A 14,698-nucleotide genomic window follows, 5' to 3' on the forward strand; every position below is an offset into this window, starting at 1 on the left:
ATTTTGTTTCTTTTGCTAAGTCTCCTCAGATGCTACTGAGATTTATTGGTGAGGTTTAACATTCAAAGTTAACTGGACCCTAGGATTTTTTTTTTTTACTACAGTACATGTTGGCTGGTAGAATTGCTCATTGGATTGATATTATAATGATCCCTCTTGAGGCTGAATTTGTGATGTGGCTATTTTTCTTATAGTAATAATGATGGCATTTATTAAGCACTTACTATGCTGTAAGCACTGGGGAGGCTACAAGGTGATGAGGTTGTCCCACGGGGGGGCTCACAGTCTTAATCCCCATTTTACAGATGAGGTTACTGAGGCACAGAGAAGTTAAGTGACTTGCCCAAAGTCACACAGCTGACAATTGGCGGGGGCGGAGTTTGAACCCATGACTTATAATATGCAGCCATCCAAAGATTATTGAAATTCATCTTTTAATTCACTCTACATACTTAAATTTGTGTGTATCTGTATCCTACACATAAAGGCTGGCCATTATGCTTAATGTTTGTTTCCTCTTGCCTCCTTGTCTCTTGTTCTTTATACAAGAGACTCGACTTGATAGTATTTGCTGAAGACCTAGTGAGGACAGAGCATGATACTTGGGAGGCCACACTAGACCTGCCTTCAAGAAGTTTGCAGTCTATAATAACCTTGACTCCTCTCTCGTATTCAGTCCACAAGCGCTTAGTACAGTGCTCTGCACACAGTAAGCACTCAATACATACGATTGAATGAATGACTATTCAATCCGTCACCAAATCCTGTCCGTCTCACCTTCACAAAATCACTAAAATCCACCCTTTCCTCTCCATCCATATGTTAATATAATAATAATAATGGCATTTATTAAGCGCTTACTATGTGCAAAGCACTGCTCTAAGCGCTGGGGAGGTCACAAGGTGATCAGGTTGTCCCACGGGGGGCTCACAGTCTTAATCTGTGACAGTCTTAGAGAAGCAGTGTGACTCAGCGGAAGGAGCCCGGGCTTTGGAGTCAGAGGTCATGGGTTCAAATCCCAGCTCCGGCAATTGTCAGCTGTGTGACTTTGGGCAAGTCACTTTACTTCTCTGGGCCTCAGTTACCTCATCTGTAAAATGGGGATTAGGATTGTGAGCCCCACGTGGGACAACCTGATCACCTTGTATCCCCCCAGCGCTTAGAACAGTGCTTTGCACATAGTAAGCGCTTAACAAATACCATCATTGTTATTATTAATAATAATAATCTCCATTTTACAGAGGGAGGTAACTGAGGCCCAGAGAAGTGATGTGACTCGCCCAAAGTCACACAGCTGACAGTTGGCGGCACTAGGATTTGAACCCATGACCTCCGACTCCAAAGCCCAGGCTCTTTCCACTAAGCCATGCTGCTTCCGTAATCACTCACCCTGTCCTGCCTGGATTACTGCATCAGCCTCCTTGCTGACCTCTCAGCCTGTCTCTCCCCACTTCAGTCCATACTTCGCTCTGATGCCCTGATCATTTTTCTATGAAAATGTTCTGGACACGTCACCCCCTTCCCCCCCCACACACAAAAAAGTCTCCAGTCGTTGCCCATCCACCTCCTTATAAAACAAAAACTCCTCCCCATTGGTTATAAAGCCCTCCATCACCTTGCCCCCTGCTTCCCTCCTTCTCCATCCCAGCCGCATACTTCACTCCTCTAGCGCTAAAGTTCTCCCTGTGTCTCTCCTGTCTTGCCACGGACCCCGCGCCCACGTCCTGCCTCTGACCTGGAATAATAATAATAATAATATTGGTATTTGTTAAGCGCTTACTATGTGCAAAGCACTGTTCTGGAATGCCCTCCCTCCTCTAATCCGATCGCAACCACTCGCCCCACCTTCAAAGCCGTCTCCTCCAAGAGGCCTTCCCAGACTGAGCCCCTCTTTTCCTCATCTCCCACTCCCTTCTGTGTCACCTGGACTTGCCCCCTTTGCCCCTTGCCCCCCTAAGCTCCCAGCCCCAAAGCACTTGTGTATGTATCTGTAATTTTATTTATTTGTGTTGATGCCTGTCTCCCCGCCCCTAGACCGTGAGCCCGTTGTGGGCAGGGATTGTTGTACTGTATTTTCCCAAACACTTAGTACAGTGCTCTGCACACCGTAAACACTCAATAAGTACGATTGATTGAATGAAAGAATGGATACCTCCAATCTACTCTGTATGCTCGCTTGCATCTCTGACACAATCAACGTCTTGCTCATATTGTCCTTTCCACCTGGCATTCCCTTCCCTTCATATCCCCATCTTCAAAACCCTCCTAAAATCCCATCTTCTCCAGGAGGACTTCCTTGACTAATTTAGCAGCTCCCCATCCTGTTCCCCCCAACTCCTCCGCATCACTTATACACTTGAAACCTCACCCCCTAAGCCCTTAGGTACTTATTTCCACCCACAGTCTCCCTTCTGCCAGCCCTGTCTCCCATCTAGCCTTTAAACTCTGCTGCTTTCTCCTTCCTGTAATCTCTTTTAGTGCCTGTCTCCCCACTAGGTTGTAAACTCCTTGAGGGCAGGCACTGTGTCTCCTAACTCTGTTGGATTTGTTTAAGGGCTCAATATAGTCCTCTGCACAGAGTAAGCACTCAATAAATGCCATCAGTTGATTGGCCTTGGGAGAGACAAATTGCCGACTGGAGGAGAGTGGAAAAGTAGGCATGTACTTGAATCTTCTTCAAATACCGTCGAGTATTTCCAACCCATAGCAACTCCGTCGACACACCGTTTTCAGAGTGACCCATCTTCGGTCATGAAGTCGTTCTGGTGTGTGTATCCAGAGAGGTTTTTTTAGTAAAGATACAGAAGTGCTTTACCATTGCCTTCTTCCACGCAGTAAAAAACTTGAGTCTCCGCCGTTGTCTTTGATCCGCCGTTGACTCTTTTCCATGCCGCTGCTGCCCGGCACAGGTGAATCGACTTTGTTTGATGCTTCGGCCTAAACCTTTCCATTATGTGTAGCTCTATATGGCAGAGCCCTAAGCTTCAGCAGTGTACGCAAACTCTCCTGTCACAAGAAGGCATCGATTTATAGGAGAGCTATTTGAGTTAGTGCTTGATAATAAAATAATAATAATAATAAGGATAATAGTAATAATAATAATGGCGTTTGTTAAGCGCTTACTATGTCTTTGATCCGCGTTTGACTCTTTTCCATGCCGCTGCTGCCCGGCACAGGTGAATCTACTTTGTCCGATGCTTCGGCCTAGACCTTTCCGTTATGTGTAGCTCTATATGGTATAGCCCTAAGCTTCAGCAGTGTACGCAAACTCTCCTGTCACAAGAAGGCATCGATTTATAGGAGAGCTATTTGAGTTAGTGCTTGATAATAAAATAATAATAATAATAAGGATAATAGTAATAATAATAATGGCATTTGTTAAGCACTTACTATGTCTTTGATCCGCCTTTGACTCTTTTCCATGCCACTACTGCCCGGCACAGGTGAATTGACTTTGTTTGTGATGCTTCAGCCTAAACCTTTCCATTATGTGTAGCTCTATATGGCATAGCCCTAAGCTTCAGCAGTGTATGCAAACTCTCCTGTCACAAGAAGGCATTGATTTATAGGAGAGCTATTTGAGTTAGTGCTTAATAATAATAATAATAATGGCATTTGTTAAGCGCTTACTATGTGCCAAGCACTGTTCTAAGCACTGGGAGGGATACACGGTAATCAGGTGGTCCCACATGGTTCTCACCATCTTAATCCCCATTTTACAGATGAGGTTGCTGAGGCAAAGAGAAGTGAAGTGACTTGCCCAGAGTCACACAGCTGACAAGCGGCGGAGCCGGGACTGGAACCCATGACCTCTGACTCCCAAGCCTGGGTTCTTTCCACTGAGCCTCGCTGCTTCTCACGCCGCTTAAATAATAAACGGTGAAAATTCGTATAGTGAGTGTATAAAGGCCTAGGATTGCCGAAGTGATGAAGAAGCATCAGTGGGAGAGAAGCAGGGGGGATTAGAGATATAGTGAGTGTACAAAGGTTTAGGATTGCCGAAATGATGAAGAAGCATTAGTGGGAGAAAAACAGGGGGGGATTAGAGATTAAACGGGGAAGGCCCCCTGGATTAGGTGTGATTTCCAAAGGGGCTTGATGATGGAGGAGGTTTGTAGTGTATTAGTTTAGAATTTGAGAGCGAGGAGACAGCAGGAGGAACGTGGTGGTCCATAGTAGGCTCTGTTACCATGGATGGCAGGGGCCTGCCCCGTCAGGGAGAGTCCCCCCGACGCACCACCAGGACTCCCGGCAGCCCCTTCTCCTCTGGTCAGGAGGATGAGGAGGCAGGCCAAGACTGTGGCTGCCGTCCTCTGCCAATTTGTCAGCCGTGTGACTTTGGGCAAGTCACTTCACTTCACTGGGCCTCAGTTCCCTCATCTGGAAAATGGGGATTAAGACTGCGAGCCCCACATGGGACAACCTGATCTCCTTGTATCCCCCCCAGCGCTTAAAACAGTGCTTTGCACATAGTAAGTGCTTAACAAATACCAAAATTATTATTATCCTGAATGTCACTGCAGCTATAGTTCTCACTGTTCAGTTGGGCAGTAAACACCAGAATTGAAGGAGTGCTCACTGGGGGCAGAGCACTGGACTGAAGGTTTAGGAAAGTACAGTACGGTAGAGTTGGTAGATAAAAGAGAAGTAGCGTGGCTCAGTGGAAAAGAGTGCGGGCTTTGGAGTCAGAGGTCATGGGTTCAAATCCCGGCTCGCCAACTGTCAGCTGTGTGCCTTTGGGCAAGTCACTTCACTTCTCTGTGCTTCAGTTACCTCATCTGTAAAATGGGGATGAAGACTCTCAGCCCCACGTGGAACAACCTGATCACCTTGTAACCTCCCCAGCGCATAGAACGCATATATGTTGCCAACTTGTACTTCCCAAGCGCTAAGTACAGTGCTCTGCACACAGTAAGCGCTCAATAAATACGATTGAATGAATGAATGAATAGAGCAGTGCTTTGCACATAGTAAGCGCTTAATAAATGCCATCATCATCAATATTATAGTTATGAAATCCATGCCCATGAGGAGCATAGTCTACGGGGGAGACAGATGTTGAAATAAATTAAAGCTGGGGGAAGTGGTAGAGTATAAAGACGTACGTACGTCCTGTGGAGGCGGGGTGAGTATCAAAGCGCTCAAGGGCTACCCAGCCAGAGTGGCATTGGACTCTACCAGACTCTGTCCTGTTCCAGCCATGGTGTCCGGACACTTTTGTGATATACATAGCCTTCCTGGTCTAAAGACGGTAGGGACCGTCTCTATATGTTGCCAACTTGTACTCCCCAAGCGCTTAGTACAGTGCCCTGCACACAGTAAGCGCTCAATAAGTGCCATTGAACCATTAGAAAGGTTGCAGATTACGGCAGAAGACGAGACGTTCTGGAGAAAGTAGATCCGTGGAGTTGCTGTGAATCGGAAATGACTCGACGGCACTTGACTTAATGATAATAATAAGGATAATAAGGAGGATGGGGACGGGTATCAACTGTAATGGAAAAGTCAGGAGGAGGAGAGGATTTGGGAGGGAAGTTCAGACTTGCTCATCTTGAGGGGCCGGCAGAGCATCCTTGGACAGTTGGCAACATACAGAGACGGTCCCTACCGTCTTTAGATCAGGGAGTCTATGTTTATCACAAAAGTGATAGGACACTTGCCAACTTGTACTTCCCAAGCGCTTAGTACAGTGCTCTGCACACAGTAAGTGCTCAATAAATGCCATTGAATGAATGAATGGTCTTTTATGTCGTTGGTGCCTCACCCTTTCTTGTGTGTCTGTCTCCTGTCCCCTGGCCTGCTTCTCCGAAATGGCGAATCCCCGAGGGCCAGGAACCTTATCTGATTTTCCCAGCACTTATTACAGTGCTCGGCATACAATAAGCAGGTAATAAATATCCTTAATACTACCACTGCTGGAATGGTGGAGAATGGAAGAGAGGAGAATGCGACCCTAAGCAAGAATTCAGTGGTAGGAGAGGCAAGAAGAAGGCAGTATGAGCTGGAATGTAACAGTTAAAAAAGAAAAGTGGTGGCTAAGTCGTGGCTTAAGACCAGTGGTGAGAAGTTGCCCTAGAATGGAAAATAATTTGTGGTTTTGTGGGAGTTGGCATAGATGAGTGTAAGACAACATTTTAGAATCATAATCCAGGTAGAAGAGAGAACTATGGCCTGTTGAGGGGAAAGACTGGAGTCAGGGGGTAAAGAGGCTGACGCCATAGTGGAGCTGGGATGCGATAAGCACTCGGCCCAGGATAATGGAGCGGCAGCGTGGCTCAGTGGTTCAAATCCCGGCTCCGCCAGCTGTCAGCTGGGTGACTTTGGGCGAGTCACTTCACTTCTCTGGGCCTCAGTTACCTCATCTGGAAAATGGGGATTAAGACTGTGAGACCCCCCGTGGGACAATCTGATCACCTTGTAACCTCCCCAGTGCTTTGCTCATAGCAAGCGCTTAATAAATGCCATCATGTGTGGAGAAGCAGCGTGGCTCGGTGGAAAGAGCCCGGGCTTTGGAGTCAGAGGCCATGGGTTCAAATCCTGCCTCCGCCACTTCTCAGCTGTGTGATTTTGAGCAAGTCATGTAACTTCTCTGGGCTTCAGTTCCCTCATCTGTAAAATGGGGATTAAGACTGTGAGCCCCACAAGGGACAACCTGATTACCTTGTAACCTCCCCAGCGCTTAGAACAGTGCTTTTTCTCCCCCTTCTAGACTGTGAGCCCGTTGTTGGGTAGGGACCGTCCTTATATGTTGCCGACTTGTACTTCCCAAGCGCTTAGTACAGTGCTCTGCGCACAGTAAGCGCTCAGTAAATACCATTGAATGAATGAATGAATGGTTGTTTGGGTTGAGAAGAAGGGGCAGGTCATAATAATAATAATGATGATGATGACATTTATTAAGCGCTTACTATGTGCAAAGCACTGTTCTAAGCGCTGGGGAGATTACAAGGCGATCAGGTTGTCCCGCAGGGGGCTCACAGTCTTCGTCCCCATTTTACAGATGAGGTGACTGAGGCACAGAGGAGTTAAGTGACTTGCCCAAAGTCACACAGTTGACAATTGGCGGAGCCGGGATCTGAACCCATGACCTCTGACTCCAGAGCCCGGGCTCTTTCCATTGAGCCACGCTGCTTCTCTAAGATGATGGGGAGGAAACAGAGTGAACATGAGGTTTATGAGGGAGAAGCGAAGGATAATGACTTCTGCGAATACCGTGGACTGGCCAAAAAGCAAACAGATGGATTTTGGACCAGATTAAACGCAAGTGGTCTTTGGAAGGCCAGATAACTCGACTTTGATTAGCAGATTTTGGACCCATAATCGGGAGGGCTAATTCCCTGGAGAAGACACTACTGCTAGGAAAAGTCCAGGGAAAACGTGAAAGAGGCAGACCAGCAGCTAGAGACCATAACAACCATAACGGAAGAACCCTTAGAAAGGTTGCAGATTATGGCAGAAGACGAGACGTTCTGGAGAAAGTAGATCCACGGAGTTGCTATGAATCGGAAATGACTCGACGGCACTCGTATTAATAATAATAGAAATAATAATAATAAGGATAATAAGGAGGATGGGGGCGGGTATCAACTGTAATGGAAAAGTCAGGAGGAGGATTTGGGAGGGAAGTTCGGACTCGCTCATCTTGAGGGGCCGGCAGAGCATCCTTGGACAGTTGTCCTGGATGCAAGAGGAAATGTGAGATTTCAGAGAAGCAGTGTGGCCTAGTAGATAGGCTGCAGGCCTGGGATTCAGAAGGACCTGGGTTCTAATCCCAGATCCGTCACTTGTTGCCATATTGGAGAAGCAGCGTGGCGCAGTGGACAGAGCCCGGGCTTTGGAGTCAGAGGTCATGGGTTCAAATCCCGGCTCCGCCAGCTGTCAGCTGGGAGACTTTGGGCGAGTCACTTCACTTCTCTGGGCCTCAGTTACCTCATCTGGAAAATGGGGATGAAGACTGTGAGCCGCCCGTGGGACAACCCGATCACCTTGTAACCTCCCCAGCACTTAGAACAGTGCTTTGCACATAGTAAGCGCTTAATAAATGCCATCATTATTATTATTATATTACCTTGGGCAAATCACTTCACTGCTCTGTGCCTCAGTTTCGTCCTCTGGAAAACAAAGATTAAATCCTATTCTCTCTTACTTTTACACAGTGACTTTGTCCAACTTGATTATCTTGTATTAGCTTGATTATAGTATTTATTATCTTGATTATAGTATTAGCTTGATTATAGTATTTATTAGCTTGATTATTATTTATTAGCTGGATTATTGTACCTACCCCAGTGTTTCAGACAGTGCCTGGCATATAGTAAGTGCTTAACGGATGCCATTTAAAAAAAGACAGCCAAGGTGAGAGGACAGAGCCAGCCATGTAGATTTGGGAGACATTTGCCAAGAGATGGTACTTGAAGCCTTGGGAGCAGTTGCACCTCCAAGGAGCGAGTCTACACTGAGGAAAAAATGGGGACTCAGGACTGAACTTTGAGAGACCTCCACAGTGAAGTGGAAAAAAAGGAGCCCCAAAAGTTGACCTTGCAGAGAGTGGCCTCAGTGGAGGGAGGAGGTTGGAAGCCGGATCGTACAAGGTCAGAAGGGGAGTTGGATGAGAGAAAGCCGGAATTTGGGCAGGAAGAGGAGGAGGGGGGATGGGGAGTTAGCTGGATGGTGCCAGTGGGATCCAGAGAAGGTTTTCTTAGGTTAGGGGACATTTAAATGTGTTGAAAGGCCGAGGGGAAAGGGCCATCAGAAGTGAGCGGTTGAAGCGGTGAGCAGGAAGGGAAGAAGAGCAAGCATGGCCCAGGTGTTTTTCAGAGGTGAGAAGAGTCAGGATCAGAGGCTCAGGTGAAAAGCAGGCAGGCCATCTCCCTGTCAAGACCAAGAATGATGAGGGTGAGGCAGGGAAATTGGGAAAGCGAGGAGGAGACTTGGGGAGGGAGCAGTAAAACACAGCAGACTGGGAGCAAAGAAGGTGGATGATAATAATAATGATGATGATGGCATTTATTAAGCGCTTACTATGTGCAAAGCACTGTTCTAAGCACTGGGGAGGTGACAAGGGGATCAGGTTGGCCCACGGGGGGCTCCCAGTCTTCATCCCCATTTTCCAGATGAGGGAACTGAGGCCCGGAGAAGTGAAGCGACTTGCCCAAAGTCACACGGCTGTCAATTGGCGGAGCCGGGATTTGAACCCCTGAACTCCGACTCCAAAGCCCGGGCTCTTTCCACTGAGCCACGTTACTTCTCTAGGGATGGGGCAGCGGTGGAGGAGATGGATTTTAGAAGACAGCCGGAGGGCTCTACAGAGGTGGCCAGATAGTGGTTTCATTTTTTTTTCCAATTACTCTTTGAAATCACGTTCCCCAGTTAACTTTTTCATTTCTGTCTGCTTTGAGAGTAGAGCGTGTAGAGGTGGGGGTGTTGTGGGAGTTCATGTGACTTTCGCTGAAGATGTTCGAGGTCATGGGTTCAAATCCCGGCTCCGCCAACTGTCCGCTGTGTGACTTTGGGCAAGTCACTTTACTTCTCTGGGCCTCAGTGCCCTCATCTGGAAAATGCGGTTTAAAACTGTGAGCCCCCCGTGGGACAACCTGATCACCTTGTAACCTCCCCAGCGCTTAGAGCAGTGCTTTGCACATAGTAAGCGCTTAACAAATATTATTATTATTATTATTATTATCATTATTATTATTATTATTATTATTCTTGCCCTGGCTCCCCAGTTGGCCGAGCCACTTGGGAGGAGCCCATTCAGGCAGCTCCACTGTTACTGCTTGCAGGGAGAAAGGAAACACAATGTGTGAAGGGATGGGGATCATCTCTCTATTCCTCTAGCCTTCTCCCATCCGTCAGCGCTCCGGTGGTGAGAGGAACCGTTCCGGTTAGGAGCCAGGGTGGCTGCCGACTCTGGCTCCCAACTTCATTTCCATTTGCCTCCGCTGCTTCCTTGGCCTGGTGATCGGAGGATTCCAGTGGAAAAGACGGGTCCCCTGATGAAGGAGGGGGGTCCTCACTGCCCAGGGCCCTGGCGGTCCAGGGAATTCGGTCTTGGGAAATGCCACCCCCTCCCTCGCCCTCCGACCAGCTCTTTGTGGTTTCTCCGATTTCAGCTCCAGCGGCGTCATGAGCAAATGAAAAAGAATTTAGAGGCCCAGCACAAGGAACTAGAAGAAAAACGGCGTCAGTTTGAGGATGAAAAAGCAAACTGGGAAGCACAGCAGCGTATTTTGGAACAACAGAATTCTTCCAGGTGATGATTGCAATCAAACACAGATGGCCTTGCATCCTCTTTCTTCTTCTTCTTTTTCTTTTTTTGGGAAATGGGTTCTTTACGGCTAGGCAGCGTGGCCTAGATGAAAGAGCACTGGCCTGGGAACCAGAGGGTCTGGGTTCTAATCCTGCCATTTCCATTTACATGCTGTGGGACTTTGGGAAGCTCACTTAACGTCCTCAACTGTAAAATGGGGATTAAATCCTACTCCTTCCTTAGACCGTAAACCCCAGGTGGGGCAGGGACTGCGTCTAACCTGATCAACCGGTAGCCTCCCCGGCACTTAGAACAGCGCCAGACACATAGTAAGCACTAAACAAATACCGTGCTGATAATAATAAGAAGAATCTAAATAGCTGCTGGAGGCCTGGATTCAGCTTGCTGTTTGCTAGCGTCCCCGTCCTCATTAGTTTGGTGGCTAAAGAGCTCAATAGATCCACTCGGATAAATCAGTTCTTGCGTTTCCTCTCTTTTGTCAACCCCACCTTAAACTGACAGGGCTTTGCATTCCTCTCTGGGAATATTCTGCTCCTCTTCCCCCTCCCGCCCTTCTGTTAAAACCACTTGCAGCCTTCATACCTGAAGAAGCGGCCCTTTGGAATCACTCTTCTCCTAGCTGCTTTGGCCTGCCTTCGCCGGAGCGAAACTTTCAATTGAGCAGATGAGACGTAGCGAGGACATCGGGCCAACCTGTACTTTTAGGGCTTGAATAGGCCAACTAATGTGGCCCCTCAGGACCTGGACTAAAGCTTAGCTGAGGACATAAAGTGCAGTGACATATTTGGGAATGTTTCTCCCGACTTCAATATATTGTAGTCTCCCAGGCGCTTAGTATAGGGCTCTGCATTCATTCATTCATTCATTCATTGAATCGTATACATTGAGCGCTTACTGTAATAGTAATGATGGCATTTATTAAGCGTTTACTATGTGCGAAGCACTGTTCTGAGCGCTGGGGAGGTTACAAGGTGATCAGGTGGTCCTCCGCGGGGCTCACAGTCTTCATCCCCATTTTCCAGATGAGGGAACTGAGGCCCAGAGAAGTTAAGTGACTTGCCCAGAGGCACACAGCTGACAATTGGCTGTGGACATGTGGACAGGCATCAACAGAACAAATAAAATTAACAAATTTTAAATAGTAAATATTCATTCATTCATTCAATCGTATTTATTGAGCGCTTACTGCGTGCAGAGCACTGTACTAAGCACTTGGGAAGTACAAGTCGGCAACATATAGAGACGGTCCCTACCCGACAACGGGCTCACAGTCTAGAAGGGGGAGACGGACGACAAAACAAAGCACGTGGACAGGCATCAAGTTGACAGAACAAATAAAATTAACAAATTTTAAATAGTAAATATTCATTCATTCAGTCAGTCGTATTTATTGAGCACTTACTGTGTGCAGAGCACTGTACTAAGCGCTTGGGAAGTACAAGTTGGCAACATATAGAGACGGTCCCTACCCAACAGTGGGCTCACAGTCTAGAAATATGTACGAGTACACAGAAAGCCCTCAGGTCTTCCCACTGATTGATGTTTGTTTTCTTCCTTTGGCCTCGCCTGAACCTTTACAATAATAATAATAATAATGGTGGCATTTATTAAGCGCTTACTATGTGCAAAGCACTGTTCCAAACGCTGAATGAGCAGTTCTCCTCAGCAGTGGGAACCTGCACCTGGGTAGAAATGAGCCAGATGCTCAGGGGCTACAGACACAGAGAACCGCTTCTCAGTGAAGCTCTTCAGGCGCTTGGAGACCACCATTCATCCTACTTCCTTAGCCCTTTACTGAGTTTTATCACTTCGGTAAACATGCTTCTTTCTCACCGTTGGTTTTCTTTCCCAAGTGCGGTGACCCGAGGTAGCCACAGTACCCCGAACAAGAATAAGAATCGTTCAGGGTGTAGCAGCGGAAAGGTTACCTCCTGATTTTTGCTTGTTGTGTTCCTCTTGACGCACCCTAGAACCGTGTTGGTTGTTTGAAATATATGGCCGACGGGATGTTTTGCGTCTGGTCTTTTCTGCTGCCCTCCCGCCCTCCCCCAGATTGAGGGAGTCTGTTCCTATTCCTGCATCAGCAGCCCCTGTTAAGTTTCATCCCATTTCTCTAGGGCCACGTCTCCAGTTTGGGTCACTTTGAGCTCTCTTTCTCCCTTTCAAAGCGATAACAACCCCGGCCGAATGAGATAGGATTCCTACGACCGGTTCGTTGATAAGAAACCGTAGAAAGTTCCGACAGTTTTAAAAGTCTGAAGGTGTTCCAAAAGCACAGTAGTTGGCTTTGGATTCCCCGGCAGTGGTGAGTGGGCAGAGAGACGGGTTCAATTCTTTTTTCTTTTCTTCTTTCTTCCTCAGCGGCGTTTGTTAAACTCTCACTACCTGCCAGGCACTGTAGGAAGCCATGGGATAGATGCAAGATAATCAGGTTGGACACAGTCCCTGTCCCATATAGGCTCACCCCATTTTACAACCGAGAATTGAGAGGCAGCGTGGTCGGTGGAAAGAGCCCGGGCTTTGGAGTCAGAGGTCACGCCTCCGCCAACTATCAGCTGTGTGGCTTTGGGCAAGTCACTTTGCTTCTCTGGGCCGCAGTTCCCTCATCTGTAAAATGGGGATTAAAAGTGTGAGCCCCCCGTGGGACACCCTGATCACCTTGTAACCTCCCCAGCACTTACAACAGTGCTTTGCACATAGTAAGCGTTTAACAAATACCATTATTATTGTTATTATTATTAAAACTGAGATACAGGGAAGCGACGCGGCTTGCCCAATATTGCAGTCAAGTGGCGGCGATGAGATTAGACCCCTGTTCTTGTGGTTCCCAGGCCTGTGCTCTTTCCACCAAGCCCCCACCCCTCCGCCACCCCGCTTCCCTTCAAAGACGCCTGGCCCGTGATGAGAAACGCCTTCCTCGGCCTCCTGCCCGAAGCTCCAACCCCTGGAGGGTTCCCGCGGGGCTCCCTTAATATTTTGTCGCTCACCGACCCTTTCCTTTCCTCTTCCAGGACCTTGGAAAAGAACAAGAAAAAAGGGAAGATCTTTTAAACCCATTTATTGACCACCAGTTATGTATTAGTTGCCAATATGCCAGCCTGGACGTCAGTGTTTGTTGGATCCGTTTGACCAATTTTGCACCAGTTGTATCCATAATGATGGATATAACAGCATGACTCAACTTTTTTCTTCTTCTTTTTTGTTTTCTTTTCGGTTATTAATGGAGATTAAGATGCCTTGAATCGTCTAGGGTGTTATGTACTTGGTAACAGCTCTAAGTACCTTTCCTATTTTTTCTTTCCTTTCTTATAATTTTTTTTAAAAAAAAACAGATGGTCTTCATTTAGCGCAAGAGAACATTTTACTGTTGTACAATCATGTTCTGGTGGTTTGATTGTTTACAGGATATTCCAAGATAAAAGGACTTTAGAAGGTTTTCATTGAGGATAAATTGCCATAAGATACAAACTATGCTTCTCTATTATAATTATAATAAAAGAATTCCCGTCAGTGCAGCATATACGATAATGTAATTTAGTCTAACACAGTTGACCCTATTTTTGACACTTCCATTGTTTAGAATACATATGGAAAAAGAGAAACCTATAGGCTTACAGCGCACCTAAAGCTTTTTATAACAATCCTTTTTTTTGTTTTGGATTCTTCAAATATATGCTAGTCTTAGTGACTTCCTTAGCCAGAAGACTTTCATTATTGCTTCATTTTTGTAATAACATTTAATTTAGATATTTTCCATATACTGGCCCAGCTAAAATAGAATAGAGCATCTTTCATATGGTAAGAACCAGTGAATAAAACTTTCCTTTACCTCCCTTTTTACATTTTGTGGTAAGTAGCAGGAAAATGCATTTATAGTTCATTTCTAGGCAAAATTGTGGAGTTTAACAACCATCTCGTTTCTACCTGTGTGCAGTCTCTCCTTTATTTGACTAGAAATGGGGATCATGGCCTCTAGAAGAGAAAAAGTCACCATTCTGCATTTAGCTGTATTCATATATTGGATTTCTGTATTTTTTTTTGGTTTGTATTGTAAAAAGTCACATAATAAATAATGTTGTGATGTAACGGTGTGAGTTTTAAACGCGTGCCGTTAGCCGCTGACGTCTCTAATGTTTCGGCATCGTATAGGATCCGTCCTCAAACGAAATGGCCCTTCCCCTCTCCGCCAGGACAACCTCGTATCGAGGTTGGATGTAGCAGCAGGGTATTGAGGTTAGGGGATAAATCTGAACCAAACTGGTGACTTGAAAACGTTTGTTTTTCTTTCGTGACCGGTATGGATTAAAGAGGTTCAGTGATAAACACACAACCAGTAAAGGGCACCAACTCTTTCTTCATTTTCCTATTTCCAAAGGCCAGTTAATAATAATAATAATAATGATGGCATTTACTCCGTGCAGAGCACTG

At 46.5% G+C, this 14,698-nt stretch overlaps 1 protein-coding gene across 5 annotated transcripts in view; it reads left to right on the top strand.

Annotated features, from left to right (window-relative positions):
• Nucleotides 1–14,356, top strand: part of SEPTIN7 (septin 7) — a 146,460-nt gene extending 132,104 nt beyond the window's left edge. For all 5 annotated transcript variants that reach the window (XM_038766479.1, XM_038766489.1, XM_038766513.1 and 2 more), the window contains 2 exons: nucleotides 10,113–10,252; nucleotides 13,282–14,356. In XM_038766479.1, the coding sequence (XP_038622407.1) occupies nucleotides 10,113–10,252; nucleotides 13,282–13,321 (180 nt within the window). In that variant the 3' untranslated portion in view covers nucleotides 13,322–14,356. The remainder of the gene's footprint in view (nucleotides 1–10,112; nucleotides 10,253–13,281) is intronic.
• The last annotated feature ends 342 nt before the right edge of the window (nucleotides 14,357–14,698 follow it).

Source organism: Tachyglossus aculeatus, chromosome 2 (assembly GCF_015852505.1).
Source record: "Tachyglossus aculeatus isolate mTacAcu1 chromosome 2, mTacAcu1.pri, whole genome shotgun sequence".
Lineage (NCBI taxonomy): Eukaryota > Metazoa > Chordata > Mammalia > Monotremata > Tachyglossidae > Tachyglossus > Tachyglossus aculeatus.